Source organism: Artemia franciscana, chromosome 12, assembly GCF_032884065.1.
Source record: "Artemia franciscana chromosome 12, ASM3288406v1, whole genome shotgun sequence".
Classification (NCBI taxonomy): domain Eukaryota; kingdom Metazoa; phylum Arthropoda; class Branchiopoda; order Anostraca; family Artemiidae; genus Artemia; species Artemia franciscana.
The window spans coordinates 22,118,383-22,136,092 of NC_088874.1; the positions used below are offsets into that span (position 1 = coordinate 22,118,383).

Genomic DNA, 17,710 nt, shown 5'->3' on the forward strand with positions numbered 1-17,710 from the left:
TCACTCATATAAAGAAAAATAATCGAATAACCAAGACTTCTCGAACTTAATTTTCGTCTTATCAAGCTTCTATTATATAGTCCTTTCAAGTAAAAGTTTTAAATAATCAGGATCCATGATTTTTTTTTTATTCAAAATCAGTCTAACCACTTCCTGCATACTAGCATAATCAGTACCCCTTAATCTAATGTAACATATCTACGATGAAAGGAATTTTTAAATCAGCAACACGTTGACCCTTCCTTTAATATCTGACTTTCTAGTCTGTTTGATATATAGAGCCCTCTCATCGATACTTGTCCTAATCCCTCTATCAATTGGTATACAATCAAAAACAGTAATTTCTATCTCTATTTCGACTTCTCATTGACTACTTTAAGCAAGACTTGGCCATATGTCCTCTTTTCTTACTGTTTTTGTAGATAATATTTGGGCAACATGCCTTTAGATGACCTATTCTATTACACACCTGACATTTTATTTTAATTACTCTCTGGTAGTGGGAATATTTCTACCAGTGTCCGGAAAATGCAACCAAGCTTGTCGCTTTCAATGTCTGCACTACAAATTCTAACCTATTCCTCTAACTCTTACCTTAAATTACCTTAAATCGCATGTGCCAGCGAGATAAGGTGGTAGATCCTCCTGTAGGTTCTCGCTGGTGGTGAGTGATGTAATTATGTTGGCTTAGCTCCCCAGTCCAGCCTCCACTCAGCCCTCTCCCAGTCCCTGTCGACTCCAACCTTGAAAGACCACTCCTTAAAGGAGTCTCAGCTTGGATGGTAGACTCGGATAGGCTATTCCAGAGGGGGTCCGCCGGAATGGAAAAGAAGCCACATCGTTCCCTTCTCCGACATCCAGGCTGGTGAAGCTTCAGACTGTGACCTCTTGTGTTGTTAGCCAGGGAGGGGGTGAAGATCTGGTTCAGGTGACCGGATTTGAAAATTTTGCGTGCCATGATCACATCTCCTCTTTTTATCCCTTACCTAATGATCTACCTCCAATTTCCTGAGCTCGTTAAACGTCGTGTCAGTCTTGAAGGAGTTCTTCATTTGCCTTGTCAATCTCGCGTTCAAACCCGCAAACGCGCCTCAATATTTTTTTTTTGGCAGTAATCATAAAGAAGTTGTCCTCTGTCGTAAAAAGGCTGAGAGCGGAATCACATTAAACAGTAGCCTACCCTACCCATGGTCTTCAGAAAACTAACTTCTCCATGTTAGCCTTTAAAATTACACCAGTTAGTGATTCCCACATTCGAATCACACAAATTTTTCTATTTGATTCAGTACCCGAACTTCACTGAGAAAAATGCTCTAGTTAAAGTCCTATAAACCGATCACATAAATTCCAAAAATATACTGACCCAAAAGGGGAGGGGTTAAATATATTCTTCGTGATGAATTTTACAATTTAGCTGTTTTGCTATATCAATTTTATTGTTTTTAGCTTTTTCAATTAAATAAAAAGAGTTTTTTTTTTATGAAAACGGTAAATTTTAAAAAAATTGGGAGAGGGGGCGATTGGCACCTTATCCCCTCCTGCTAATTAATATGCCTGCTTTTGACCTTTATTCTCATAGATGTAACCAACATTTTTGTTAATGCACTCGAAAGAATTAGTTATTGTTCGAAACGGTAATGTAAGTTTTTACTGACTCTTGTAGAAATCTGTATTGCGTAATTATGTCTTTCTTCTGCAGTTTCAGACAGACTCTTTCTAATGTATTAGAAGAAAAGCTTTTGATTTATTTGAAAAATGTTTCCATCGGCATTTTGTCAGTATGAAAAATAAACAATCAGACACAGCTTCGATTCACATGGAAAAACAAATTGAACTTCCTCCAGGGAAAGAAAGCAATATGATAATATCAGCTTTAATCACCGCATTATTCTTCTTGCAAGAACAGTTTCCTTCTTCCATGAAAATTTATTTACATAAATTTGTGATTTTTTCACAGTTTTCTTGCATGGTTGCTAGGTACTTAATTTACTTGGATATGAATTCCTTCTTATCCAAGTTATAATTCTTGCAAAATGATCTTAAGCTATCACCACTAGGGCACAAAAATGAATCACATAACTTTAGCGATCATAGTGTAAAAAGAAAAAAAAAAGACGATCAATGAGGCATTACAGACCATCAGAGGCAACTCTATACCGTTAACTATAGTAACGGCCATAACACTTAAATGTTTAGTTATTTTTTTCCCCCAGAGGCACTTAATATGGAAGTAGTGGCTGTAAAATTTCTGAGGGGGCTCATTCGATCGGAAGTTTTAGTTCATTTTTAAGATTCAAAAGCGATCGGAGGGCAACTAGTCCTACCCCACCACGTCCTCTTTTCCTAAAATACATCCGATCAAAATTTTGAGTTAGCTATTTTGTTCAACATAGTACAAAGATCAGATAACAATAACTGCAGAATTGACACAACCTTTCTGAGCCCTGGGATATGTGTTTTGAGTTACACCCGGGGGCATACAAATTTCTTATGGAAGGGATGGTCGTATAAACTTTGAAGAAGACCTATTTGATCAGAAATTGGAAGTTCTAGTGGCCTTTTTAAGAGTAAAAAGGGATTAGAGGTCAACTAGCTCACTCCCCGCACGCCATTTTTTTCGTCAAATGCATCTGATCGAAACTTTGTGATAGCCATTTTGTTCAAAATAGTCCAAAGCTCAAATAACAATTGTTGCAGGGTCAGCACAACCCCTCAGAACCCGGGGCAAGGGTTTTAAACTATGCCCCAGGGGAACATAAGGTTTTAGGGATGGGTTTTTGGAAGGCTCATTGGATTAGAAAATTGAAGTTCAAGTTCGCTTTTTAAGAGTCAAATGTGACCGAAGGGCGACTAGCCTCTTACGTCCTTTTTTCCCCAAATGAATCCAGTAGAAATATTGAGATAACCATTTTGCTCAAAAACGTCCAAAGATCATATAACAATGCTTCCGGGGCTTAAATAACCCTTCAGAGTGTCAGTTTAAGAATTGTAAGCTACGCCCGGGGACATATATGGTTTCTATGGAAGGGATAGTCGTTTAAACTTTCATACTCACATGTGGGCTCACACTCACTCATTCACTTACTCGATCACTAGCACTCACACTCACTCACTCTCTCAGTCACTCACTATATCAGTCACTCGATTGCTCATACTCGCACTCACTAACTCACTCGCACTTGCACCTAGGTGAAAGAACTGGTCTTGCAAACTTTAGAAGGGCTTAATCAATTCGAAATTGGAAGTTCTAGTGCCCTTTTAAGAATCAAAAGTAATTGGAGGGCAACTTGACCCCTCCTGCCCTTTTTTCCCCAAATAAATCTGATAAAAATTTCTAGATAGTTATTGTGTTCTGAATAGTCCAAAGAAAATATAACAATGCCTTGGGGGTTGAAACAGCCCCCCAAAGCCGAGGGATAAGATTTGTAAGTTATGGCCCTGGTTAAATAAGGTTTTTGTGGAAGTATTGGTAGTATAAAAACTTTCATACTCACATGAGGGCTCAAACTCAAACACACTCAGTCACGTACTCATACTAACTCAGACTCATTTACACTCGCACTCACACTCGCAATTCATGTCCATTTGAAGTTAAACTTTTTTTATTTATTCTAATACTTTTTCGTTTTAGAAATCATCTTTTCGTCCATAGTATCTATATCTTTAGGTTAGATGTGATAAAATATTTTAAGTTCTGTTTGTTCTTGGTTTTATTTATTAATTATTTGTAACTTCTATTCGCTTTAAGTTTACCAATTATTGCATAGTTATTCTTCCTTGTTTTAGGTTTTATTGGCTTTTTATTTTTCTTATAGCTCCTTCTTTTGGAATCGTTCTCTTAAATTAACATCTTGAAATTGAGTCAGATTGTCCAACCGACTTTTTTGCGTTCTTTTTGTTTCAGAGTCGATGCTAATCATATTTTGCAACGAGAGTTTGGATATAACCATTGTAATCAAAAGTCTAGAAAGCATCCAGATTTAATTCTGGGGTAGCATAAATGGCACAGCTCTAGGGGTTAGGGTACCAAAGAATTTGAAAACCCCATAACAAAAGTGGGCCGACATTGACGCATTTGATAGAAAAGACGCATTCCGTATTGTCAAATTAGGATCATGTAAGGATTGACTTGTGTAGTTTGGTAGTCCTGGGTGGTATCGTGTTGACCGAGATTCTCCTCACTGCCAAACACACTGAACTGATTCTTCCACATCTTAGTTTATTTGACTTTTTTTAGTTGCTGGCTGGTTGAAATGTTCTGTGTTCACTTTGACGGGTCAATTTATTTGACATTAAGTTGAATAGATTGAGTTATCAGTACGCTGAGCTTCTTCTGTAGGATTCTTCTGGCTCAAATTTGTTTTTGTACATATGTTACTTTCAGTACTTATACCTTTCGGGGCTTAGTCTACCAGATAGAAATGTGATAAATCAAAGGGATATATCTCTATTTACATCAGTTTTCATTCTCCCTATCTTCCCATGATTGATACTTGCATCTACTGGTCAAATGAAAATAGTGTGTTCTGTAAAAACACTTCATTTTGTCGCCGAACAGAGAATAGAACATAAATCTAGAGTTCAACTCAGTACCTCATTGCAACGCAAAGGCACTAGTCAGCAATCTAGAAGGTCCAAACTGTGTCGGTCTCTTTTCTATATTTATTTGTTTATTATAGCCGAACAACGCATTACTACAATGTGATTATATTTACCTCAAGCGTTGCCACTGCTCGAATTTTGGTTGTCATGATTCAACAAAGTAGACCAGACATATCAATATAGAAAAGCACCCGTGCGATCAGTTGTTCCTAAGACCATCCTATTACACTAACGGAAGTCACTATTAGATAGATAAAAACTAGGAACAAATCTACGTTTATGTGCTACCTCCAGCCATCCTCACCCCCAACAACAACCAAACATATAAAGTAAAAGTGAAAAGTTTCTATTTTATTATTAAGTATTATGGGTGTTATAACCGAGAAAAAAGCAGGATAAAGTTTCCCAGAAGCCCCAGCTCTTGGAGTCAAATTAAAAAACTTGTTTGAGCTGACAAACTATTTAAATGATACATTTTTGAAGGAGCACATGCTCTTGCATTGATGAAGATAATATCATGGCCTGCTTTATTTTAATGGACTTCATATAATATTATAATTAGCAAGCTATTATCATGACTGAAGATGCCTGGGTCCCGATATTAGCAAACGGCAATACCAGTTTTAGATCCGGAAGGATATCCGATTTTACAGATAACCACAAAAAGCTAATATCAGACAAAATATACAGGACACTGACCCCCACAAAGGCTCCTTAGCCTGTAAAGGAGAAGGAAGATATGCATGCTGTTCAAATACTAACTCATAACAAAAAAAACGAAAAAGAGAGAGAGAGAGAGAGAGAGAGAGAGAGAGAGAGAGAGAGAGAGAGAGAGAGAGAGAGAGAGAGAGAGAGAGAGAGGAAAGAATTAAAAATAATTATAGTGATCATTTCAGAAAAAACTAGACGGACTTTAACAGAAGCCAAATAAGTAAACAATAATAAAGACAAATTAATAATAATGATAAAACAATAATATAGATAAACTAAACAAAGTTTAATCCTTAACTGGTCTGGTATTTTCTTGTTACGTAACTGGTTGGGTGGCGTAAATATTTACCCCATAACTAAAATCGCTTGTAAGAAAATCAATTTCAGATAGGGACTTGTAATTTAGCTTTTAGCTAATCCAATCAAACACGATACGTCTAACATAAAAATGGATCATCTAGATACATTCTGGGCAAACTTCGTTGAGGTGGTCCTTGCAGCAGCCCTTTTTGCACATAATGCAGACCCTAGTCGTCTTCCGGTCAGCTGAACGACAATAAAGACTGCAGCTCTGATTTTTATGCCCACAATGTGAAAGTTCAGCGACTGAACTATTTTTAGGCTCGATTCCAACAATACTGGACACCAACTTTCGAACTTTTCGAGGAAGGGAGTTGATGGATACTCTAACAATCAAATATACAGCATTGCAGGGAAGATCGTAAGTGGTCAGTGCTGACAGTGACGGCTGGAAGTGTAGTTGGCACATTTTTTATCTAAACTGTCAACGCCAGATTTATTTGTGTTGTAAAACTCGACTATCTCCGGCTTGCCTGAGTTTGCATCTGTCGCATTTGTGTTATGCACTGAAGAGATCAAAGCTACTGCTTTGCTCTTCTTAGGCACATACGATATGATAGTCTTTTTCTGAGAAAAGCTGAAGATTGAGGAACCAGGCTTATGACCCCTGTGCGGAAGAAACATTGCTGGGAGCTCGCGCTTGTTCTTCCTGAAATTTTCAACTTAGGTAGTACTCTGATGATTTAGCTCGTCAAACAACTCGATTGAGGAGTACCAGCTGTCTGCAATTATGTTTCTGTTTATGTTTAAGACCGGCACAGCCAGAGTCAAAGCGGTGCGGGTACGAATGGACATCAGCTGTATGCCTACCATCTCGGTGGTTTTGCCACAATCTATGAAGGCATTGGATAAGTAGTAGGTGCGGGCATTATTCATTTACTGTATTTTTATTCCGTACTCTGATGGCTTCGATTGGATGTACATTCAGTACAAAAATCGATCCCTGAAGGGAACGAGCATTTCGTCGATTGCCAGATACTCCGATGGGGTGAAGTTCTTGCTGCATTCTGTAATCAAAGCACTAAACATTTTTCTATGATAGGAGTTATAGCTCCTATCCTCTTATATGACCTATGCGATCTTGGCCTTGTTTATTCTGAAAATAATCAGAGTGCAAGCGATTCTCGATGAACAGAAGCCTTTTGACGCTCACAGTTGTTCTAAATATACCTCCGCCGGCCCCGTTAGCTGAAGAGAGACTTTCAGCATCTTCTCCTCTGGATCTGAACACTCCGGCTACGTATAGCAGACTGATGAAGGCTGTCACTTCGATATAGTCTACAGACTTTGTAAACAAATTCTTTTCCACTACGACTGAGTTTGTACTTGGATCGACAGAGCTCAATCTCTTCGTTGGTATGCTCCACAATTTTTTCGTCCATTGCCGCAGGTTGTTCCAGGCCATATCCGGGGAAAGCTCCCGTCCTACACTGTATGGCCCTCAAAGGCCAGATAGTTGTGATACTATATGGAAGAGTGAGTACGTGAATTTGGCGGTGGCTAATTAGACCATTTTTTTTTCTACCGTCTCTACTGATAAAGATCTACCGATAAACACACCCACGGGCTTCTTCTACCGCCTTGCAAGAGGAACGTCATCTTCGTCTAACGTACTCGAGGTCTCAGGTTCTTGTACATCTAGAGAACTAGTTTGACGGGCTTCTACATCTTCATATTCATCAGTTTCACCTTTTATGACATCTTCTTCGATGTCTTCTTTAAACTGAAAATCAGGATCCCTATCGCGACCCTCATCTTCATCTGTTACATCTGATAAATCTTCTTCTCTTTTAAGAGTTTCCATGACTTCTTGCTCACTTAGTATTCATCTTGACTCCCTGAAAAGGTAAGGAATGAAAGGGAAAGGGAAAGGAGGGTAAGAATATTCAACTTCTCGGCAGGAAATAGTTTTAGAACAGTAGAAACGCTAAATTTACTACTAAAAAGGTTGCAAGACATTCAGTATTGGTATTGATAAGTGATGGAAGTAGTGCAACTATAGTCTCCCTATCGAATGTTAACTATTCAGACTCTCTAACATCTGTTTTTCAAAATATTTGACCCTGAAAGTTTTCAGTTTTTTGTTACAAAAGGGGTCAGGTGGGATGGGAGACTAACCCCTGACCCCCCAGCCTCCCTCTGGATGGGCGCAACGGGTGATCGACTCAACAAAGATTGGGTTGTTTGAAAATTATACGGAACCACGATGTCCTAGCCCTAGGGGTTACTGATAAATCTCAAAACAAAAGTACGTGGGTAGTTTTTACCCCACCCGATTAGTAAAGGGTTAAAAATTCTTGTGAGTAAATGAAGGACATTCTCAAATCAAATTAGTTTAAATTGAAGTAGTTGAACCGAGCAGCAGAAGAATTAAAATCAGGTCTTACTGTTTGAGTAAGCAGAATTTGTGTGTTCAGAGAGCTAAGGAGGTAGCTCTAGATAGACTAAGGCTTCTCCATGGTAATTTGCAATGTCTTTATGACCAAATGTCTATTAATAAAACTCAGCGTCAAAACTAATCTGTGGGAAACTGAAATAACGCTCCTCAAATCAAGCTTGCTCTCAGGGTTTGCTGTGAAGAGGAGGCACAACCTTACGAAAATTACGATGATAGGCTATGAGAATAAAAAGAAATATAGATAATTTTATAAGAATACAGAGATCTCGGATTGGGTACTTCCTTTTTCACGTGCATACCTGCTTCAAATGCTTCTAAGGTAGCCTACGAACTATTTATCTAGAACCGAAGTATACAAATTTGAAATCCTTGTTACAGCATCGAACAACATCTATAGTCCAATCTTTGACTTGGATAGCCTTACTAAAAAGAAAGAATATATAAATTATAAGAATTGATTTTAGACAGCTATGGTGTTATTTTTCCTTTTTTTACTCAAATTCACTCTTTGGAACTCTACAGAAGCATATCGTTGGGCCAGACTTTTTGGTGGCTGAATTGACTTCACTATTTCTGTGCTTTGTGTCAACAATTATTAAAGTAGTGCTACTTTCATATTTTTTTTAAGCCAGCGCTTTGTATATTATTTATTATATATATATATATATATATATATATATATATATATATATATATATATATATATGTATATATATATATATATATATATATATATGTTTTTAACTACGTAAAACTTGCGAATATACAACATTCTTCGCTGTCCCATTGTCTGTGCATATAAATAGATTATCAGGTTTACCGACTCTTGAACATGCAACATATAATTGTCCATGGGAAAAACAATCCGTATTCAGATCTATACCTCATGATTCTAATGATTGCCCTTGAGCTTTGTTGATGGTGATTGCTAATCGAACATTCTCTGTGTCCCCGTCGTCATTTATATATCCCCCTGTGCCCCCCGGCGTCCCCGTTGTAGTTGTGTCCCTGTGTCCCGGTCATTTATATTCTCTGTGTCCCGGTCGTCATTTGTGTCCCGGTGTCCCAGTCTGTAATTTCTCTTTGAGTGTCCCGGTCGTCATTTATATTCCCTGTGTCCCGGTGTCCCGGTCGTCATTTGCGTCTCGGTGTCCCGGTCTGTATATACATTCGTTTTTGAATTGGTATATGATGAAATAATTTTTTGTTTTTTTCCTTTTTTTCTTTTTATTTTTTTTGGTTTTACCTTTTTTAGCTGTTTAGTTTATTTTCTTTTTAGTTTTTTTTTGTAGTTTTTACCTTTTTTTAGTATTTTTTATTTTTATTTTTTTAGATTTCTTTTTCTCCTTTATTTTTCCGTTTTTTTCCTTTTTTCTTTTTTTTTTCTTTTTTAGTTTTGAAATAAATTTTTATTTTTTTTCCTTTTTTTCTTTTTAGTTTTTTTTTTGGTAATTACCTTTTTCTTTTAGCTTTTTAGTTTTTTCTTTTTAGTATTTTTTGTAGTTTTTACCTTTTTTTAGTATTTTTTATTTTTATTTTTATTTTTTTAGATTTCTTTTTCTCCTTTATTTTTCCGTTTTTTTCCTTTTTTAGTTTTTTTTTCTTTTTTAGTTTTGAAATAAATTTTTATTTTTTTTATTTTTAGTTTTTTTTTTTGGTAATTACCTTTTTCTTTTAGCTTTTTAGTTTTTTCTTTTTAGTATTTTTTTGTAGTTTTTACCTTTTTTAGTTTTTAGTATTTTTTTTAGTTTTAATTTTCTCCTTTATTTTTCAGTTTTTTTCCTTTTTTAGTTTTTATCTTTTTTAGTTTTTAGTTTTTTACCTTTTTTAGTTTTTTTAGTTTTTGGCCTTTTTTAGTTTTTTTTATTAGTTTTTAGTTTTTTTTTCTTTTTAGTTTTTTCTGTAGTTTTTACCTTTTTTTAGTTTTTTTAGTTTTTTTTTCTTTTTTAGTTTTTAGTTTTTTACCTTTTTAGTTTTTTTTAGTTTTTTTGTAGTTTTTACCCTTTTTTAGTTTTTTTCTTCTTTTGTATTAATACTAAAGTCAAGGTTCGAACCTGGAACCTCTCGAACCTAGAACCTGGAACATAACGCGTTACCCACTCAGCTACATTGGCTTGAATACTCTTGTTTTTGAATATGATGAAATAAATCAGACGTCATATGCGGCAAACATGACGTCACTCGACAGACAGACAGACAGACAAACAGACAGACAACTTATTTTTCCTCCTCTAAAACCTCGATGCAAAAAAGTTTAAATGAAACTTTCTAAAAACCACAAAGTTGGTAATTTTATGAATTCATGAGCCGGGGGAAATTCGTAACAGTCGAGAAATTACACAGACTACCGGGCTAAATAATCGTAGCTAATTGTAAGGGAGTATAATTCGCAAATGAGAATAGGACTAGAAATGTTAATAGGAAGTCCGAAAAGATTCTTCCTCTCTAGGAAGGAGGGAGAACCAAATGTTTTTCGCCTCACTTAGCATTCGAAATTCAAATGTTTCGTGGAAATTTGTTTAGCCGTAAAATCCCCAGACTCATGGTGGCCAAGCTTGCAGAGTCAAACCTGGTGCCAAAGTATCGTAGACATCAGGATTCAAAAATTTGTCACGACAGACGCTGGATTTCAAGTTCAGTGTGTCACCCACAAGGAAGAGGAAAAAATATTTTTAGGTGTATAATTTTCAATTATTTTTGATTTATATTAATATTTTTTATGGTTTTACCCTCTAAATGGTTTTAATCCTCATACTGAAGTTCAAATAAAACTTTTCTGAAGCGATTCAGTAGATATTTATTTACCAATTGCTTCGTTTGTCAGTTGCATTTTGAAATCTTACTTTCTACAGTTACATAATGGTTGACTGTCTTAGGGTTTTATTTGAATATTATTTGGCCTTGCTTGGGTAAATTTTTGTCTTGGGGCACAAAATGGCCGGAACTAGCACTTTACTGTAGCACGAACTTAATTGTTACATAGAAGATTCTTAGACCTTTGAATTTCCGTTTGAACAGCGCTCTTTCCTGAGATTTTACTACCAATTGTTCAATGTGGTGACCCACCTGTGAAAAGGCGAAATAAAAAACATCCGTGACCGGCCCTCACAGGGGAAATAGAAAATTGCGTACCCTAGTATATAGGGGCTTAAAGCCAAAAGGTTATTCTTCACTGAAAGGTGACTATCACGATTCGATTAAACTCAAAAGCACAACACCCGCAAATGATACAATAAAATAATTTGGAGAAAGTAAAGCGTCAATTATAAAAATCGTCACATTAGTAGATTGTTAGTGGTGTTTGCTTTTAACTTCATCGCCATTGTGAAACAAACACAATGACAACACCCTCTCTATAATTTTGCCAACTATTCTTTTATCACAAAAAAAAAAATCTACACTTACTAATGCTCTGTTTTTTCAAGCTCCGACAAAATCTTGTGAACAGAAGAATTTAACTCAAAATTCATCACGAAAGGGGTAAGCAAAATTACCGAAGGATGAAACTCATTCATATTAGCAAGATTTTGACGCTTTTGATGCCCTTCTTATGTGACTTTTGTGGCTCTCTATCTTCATGCAAATGGTCGTTCTTCTGTTCACGAGATTTTGTCGGAGCTTGAAAAAACAGAGCATTAGTAAGTGTAGATTTTTTTTTATGATTAAAGAATAGTTGGCAAAATTATAGAGAGGGTGTTGTCTAATTTTCTTGGTGGAACAACAAATAAGTGGAAATTCCCTCTGTTTGATGGATGTTGATAATTTGTTTTCAAGGCTTATTGATACGGTCGTATATTCAATGTAGAGCTTCTATTGCCAGTGGTTACATTGTCTTCTAATGGAATTATGTAGATAAGAGGAAACGAAGAATCTTCTTGCTCTAAACAAGAAAGCCGGAAAGAAGGAATTCCTGTTACTAATTAGAGGAAACCGTTTGCTTAGTCTTGAATGATACAAGTAAGTGCCGAACCGTTGATAGTTCTCCACGCGTGCGGCAATGGACAAAAAGCAGGGGCCAAAAAGAACAAAAGCTTCACTTTTGTAGATCCAGTGATGATTATATGATTAATTTAAACAAGAAAAGTTATTCTTATGGAAGTAAAAGTGAAGATGAAAAAAAGAACGAAATTTATTGCTTCACAGATTACAGATATATCTACAAAACTAATTGCATTGGAATTAGTTTGAACTGGCTCGTGCGGTTTTAGTGGAATTCTAAAACTTAGCCCCGTAGTAAATACAAAAGAAAACACAACAAACTGGCTATTCTCTTAATAGCAGAAGATTCCATAACTAGCGTGCAGAAAACAAAAGACACATTTATCAGGCCCTCAGGTCCTTTTACTGGCCAAGATATCAATAATTTTTAGTGATAAGTTACAATTCTTTTAAAAACTCAAGCAGGATCAGTCTTGAGATTTTCCAAATATTTGAAATAACCTGAATCAGTTTATTTGAGCTTGTTTTGTAAATATACCTTGCACGATCTGCGGAGCAGAAATTTATATTGTCTTAAATTTTAACTCTGTTCTTCACTTCTGTATCAAAAAACAAGTTTTTTAATTAATTTTTGATTGCTTTCACCCATTTTTAATATACGCAATAAACCTTAGAAAGAATGTTTATGTAACTTCGGCGATGAAATAAAGAATTAAACACGCGTTTCTGTTAAGTTAGGGCATTAAATATGGGTTTTACTTCCTTTCCCCCTTAATGTTTCCCACGAGATGCTTCCAACTTAGGCATATAGTTAAGAGTCCAGTTGATATATTGTCATAGGTATCAATTAAAATTTACGAATAAAATTTCTGATTAGTTTCAAGATGAATGAACGCAAAATAAACGATATTTATGTTTTATTTGGTATTTCAACAACTTTAAGTAAGGTGTTTTCATGGCCGGAAATGTTATGTAGATTAGCATAAAAAAAGAATATTTCACAGAAAGAATGAATACAATCGAATAAAGCGTTTTTATTTCACAATATGTCAAAAAAAAATATAATTAAAGACCGGCCAATGATCACAAATAAAAATGATGCTACCTCTTTATACACCTTTCCCTCCCATTTAATATCACTAAACAGCTTTTCAATGTCAGTTGAATTACATTGAAAATTAAATGTACATCTAAGAGTGTGATTTTTATTTGCCAGGAAGTTGAGAAACGCAACAAAAAAGAAAGAAAATCACCTTATTAACCAGTAATACCGAAAAGAACTAATGAAGGTATACTGACTGCTTTATGCATAATGATATTCATTTCTAAATGTCTCAGCAATTTTGAATTTATTAACGTTATAAAAGAGAAGATGCTTAAAAAAAATTTCTGAAGGGCGTTGGCCCTTCACTTATTTATGGTAAATTCTTAGAATATATAGACTCGGATATTCATTGTAAGTCTGTTCGTCTTGGGTGTTTTATTGTGAAATCCATTCGTTTTAAGTTTGAGTGAATGTTTGACTTTATTTCGCCTTGTCCTTGATTTAATGTTGATCTTTAGGTTTCTTGAAAAATATTCCTTTTCGGAATTTTTTTTTAGTTATTTTTTGTTCGTTTTAATTTGAAACTACTTTATATTGAATAACAAAGAAACATTTGTGAAGTTATTTGTGAATTTATGGATATTTGTAATTAAGAAATAAGTGTTCCTAATAAAAGTGTTGCTGCAGAGCTTTGAATAATGGGGAGGGGGAATATTATGAAACCTATGGATCAAATATCATAAGTTTTGTCTATTTTTTGGCTTTTTATGGGCATGGAATCATCCTGACCCCCATCCTGTTATAACCCTAAATGTAGAATAATGTTTATCGACTATTTTATTATAAGAATCCTTTTATATAATAGTTTGTTTAAACTGGTTGTTTTTCTTTATATAAAGACATCTTGAGATCATTTATTAAAAAGGGATCTGTTTTGTTTTCCAACAAAGTAACGGTTGTTGATTTTATTTAAAATCCTGTTCAAAACGTAATGAAAGTTTCAACTGAATACTCTTAGCCATTCCTTTGATATTACAGGTATACCTTTTTGACCGCCTGAATGCATATTATGTCTTTTGACATAATTCAACACCCCCCCCCCCACTAAATCTACTTTATATTATTGAAAATTCATTTTCATACTCTTCTGTTCCTGAGATATTGCAGATTTTCCCTTTTGACAAACTGGATATAGCCTTCGTTGTGCCTTTTCATTTAGTTCAACACCCTCCTTTATATCCTCGTAAAGTTATACCTTGATGCCTTTCACCGGCCCTGAGATGTTGGAGATATACCTTTTCTTATGTTCGGTTTGACATATCTGTCAAAAAAACCTGGAAGTTTGAGTTTATTACCCATAGCATTCCCGGAGATATTGTAGATTCATCATTTTGACAACCTAGTTTAACATGCCCTGAACTTTCAACTTAATCCATTTAGCCGTTCTTAACATACTAACATACTGCAGTTACGTACTTTTCATTACTTACATACACCCCTTGTCTTTCTATATATTTTGACATCCTCCTCAACATGTACTGAGAGTTTCCACACAATACTCTTAGCCGTTCTTGAGATGTTGTAGATATGTCCCTTTGAAAATATAAATATATATATTGTTTCATGATTCAGTTCATAATCCCCCTAACATTTCATAGAGTTTCACTTTAATACCCTTAGCCTTTTCAGACATCCAGGACTGCCAAACCCACCCCACGTTTTTTTCATAATTGAAAAAAATTAGAACAATGGGATGACAAGTCTACAAACTAGAATTATAATGTTGAAATTTACAGTGATGATTGTGGTCAAGTATGGTTTGAAACGTTGGTGTAATTGAAAAAGGGAGGAGGATTTGTTCCATATTTTCAGAGTAATTGCCTATGGATTGTTTTGGGTACCCAACTGACTGACTGTATCTCAAGCGGTGAGCTGTACGAAAAATGTGGCTCAATCCCGCTTTCTGGGGCTATGATGAGAGAAAGGATAAGAAATGCTAGGACATGTTTTGCGGATGAAGGATGATCAATTGCCAAAGATTGGCCTTGTCAGCCAACTCTTAGGGCCAAACAAAAGCCAGTCGTCTCCGATTGGGGTGAGAGGAAGTGAAAAGAAAATATTTAAAGGAAATAGAAACTTCTTGGGAGGGTGTAAAGATCGAGGCTTCGATTAGATTTGGACAGAAGAGGAGTGTGCATAGCTGTTTTGGCCTCAGACAGCTTGGTGCTGTGGTAAGTTTTCAGTTACAATTGTACTGTTGAGATATCATGAAAAGAGAAATCACCAATGCAACAGCACAAACACATAAAAAAAAAAAAAAAGACCAGCACTTGAACGAGGCCTTACCCTACTCATCCATATAATCACATAGGTCAAACAGCATAGCCATACACAATCAACCATAAAGAATAATCCATGGACAGGCAGTCATGTCGTCAATAAGTATAAGTATGTTACTTATATGCTGATTCTGAATAAAAATCTGGCCTTAAGCTTATAACTTCCAACTGAAACTATTCACACTATAAATAGTCTCTTAGGAATGGGGGTTACCAACAACTTTTTATCATGGAAGTTTTCTTTTGAGTGGTCAACCCAATTAGGTCTAGCTATGCAAATAACGAATTCCGAATCAGTGCCAAAAGACGAATGATTTTCCTAACTAAAAGATTCAGTATCGGAAAACAAACTTTGAATGAAATCTGATGCTTTCAAAATAATATAGGAAATCTCTTTTACTGAAAGAGAATGCTGAAACCTTCCTTTTATTAAGAGCTAAATAAATGGGAAGATACACAGGCAAAACAAATTTGTTAAAGAAGCTACTTTCAGACTCCATATTTTCACAAAACAGCTTTAATTTTAGCCAATCTTCAAACTTACAAAGAACTGATGAAAACTAGGCTCCATGTTTAGAAACCGAAAAAAAGCCATATTTATAGGTTTCCAAAACTAGATTAAAAACAAGCAAAAACCAAGCACAAATTATAACAACTTCACCATTACAGAAATGATTTTAAGGAGGACGACAACAATTTGCATTTTATTCTTTTTTCTAGGCTATAACACTTACACTTATAATGAAAGTAGTCACACAAAACGAGTAGAAGACGAAATTCTTAGCGTTACCTATGAAGATGGAAAATGGAGTAAGCCTTATTTTGATTGTGGTGGTGGAAACATTTGGATGATGACTTACACTGTTCCATTTTTTGGCTATGCTAATGGTACCTACTTTTTTAAGTAAGTGATAAATTATTTCAGCTATTTGAAATTGAAGATTGCCAAAATTTTATCAGTCGATTAAATAAGGAGCAAACGATCTCCCATGTATTATCTAGTTTTTAATGCTCGCTTCGTATATAACGAGTGGTCTTAGAAGCTCATAAGGGTATTTGGATCAGAAATAAAATTCTAGCCCCATTTTCAAATATGGGTTATAAGACTTGAGACTCACGTGGTAGTCGAGAAGCATGAGACTAGGTAGATCTTTTAATTTTGGAGATCGGCTAGAAACTAAATCAAAAGACAATTCTGAGGTCAGGCGTCCAAGAAAAATAAAATTGAAGAGTAGGCTTTCAGAGCAGAGTAATGAGCAATAATGAAACCTCAAAATGTGAATAAATAAAGTATTCGGAAAAGCCTCCAAAGCATTTGAGGCAAAACCTATGTAGCTTTGTCTCTGAAAATCTTCGGTTTTTCCTCCAAAATTCATCCCCCTATTTATGTATCAAGAAATATGTATATTTTTTTAATTGTGATTTGTGTACACTTATAAGATAGACTCTGCTCTTGTACGTAATTTACCGCGTTGACTTGACTTGATATAAATATTCTCAGGTTGCAATGACCTTGCTAAAGACTCCTCATAGTCAAACTTAAGCAAGTTAGAAGCATCACTTAACATTAAGGGATGCGATACCTTAAAGTATAATTTTATCTCGCCCATCAAAAACTTTTTAATTTGTGTGACCAAATCGGTCTGAATTGATTGGGCAGTCTTTTCCCAACTGTTTCACAGCTGTTGTATATTGCCATAATTTGCCACAATTATCCCACTACACAACAATGAACTTAAGGCAACACTTGATAATTACCGTCCAATTAGCCTAACATGTTAAACTGCCAAAATTCTCACCATTATTGTACTTCAAAGGATCAGAGCCTTGAAAGGCTTAGCTCAGTGTCTTTAGCCAATCTTGAAAAATTGAACATTTACCTTTACTCTGTCATATATCCTGTATTTTGATTTGAAACAGGGAAAATCAACTATTTTATTTATGACGAAAAAAAATTAAACAGACTTGTTTTGACTGCTATAAGACTGTATTAAAATTTGGTTTTTATCAATTCCAAGGTCAAAAAACGCTTTGAGCGACAACAATTACAACTCAAGTGTTTAGATGGGGGCCTTAGAAAGTCCAAGCAGAAAATAAAAAAATATCAAATGTTATAGATTGACATACTTTCAACGGGCCCTTTACATCGACCCTGTCGGGATGTCTGGTATAAGACATCAAAGTATTTCCATTATGCCTAGTGCTACTTCTGCAACAACAAAAAGAAGAACGACAAAAAAAACCTGTAAAAAAATGAAAGAAAACGTCAAAGACAAGCATCATGTATGGAGGCTCGAACACAGAACAGATATTTTG

At 35.3% G+C, this 17,710-nt stretch overlaps 1 protein-coding gene across 4 annotated transcripts in view; it reads left to right on the forward strand.

Annotated features, from left to right (window-relative positions):
- The window catches only part of LOC136033860 (metabotropic glycine receptor-like), a 232,924-nt gene that overhangs the window by 55,743 nt on the left and 159,471 nt on the right, over positions 1–17,710 (forward strand). For all 4 annotated transcript variants that reach the window (XM_065714828.1, XM_065714827.1, XM_065714829.1 and 1 more), the window contains one exon: positions 16,115–16,298. In XM_065714828.1, coding sequence (XP_065570900.1) covers positions 16,115–16,298 — 184 coding nt within the window. The remainder of the gene's footprint in view (positions 1–16,114; positions 16,299–17,710) is intronic.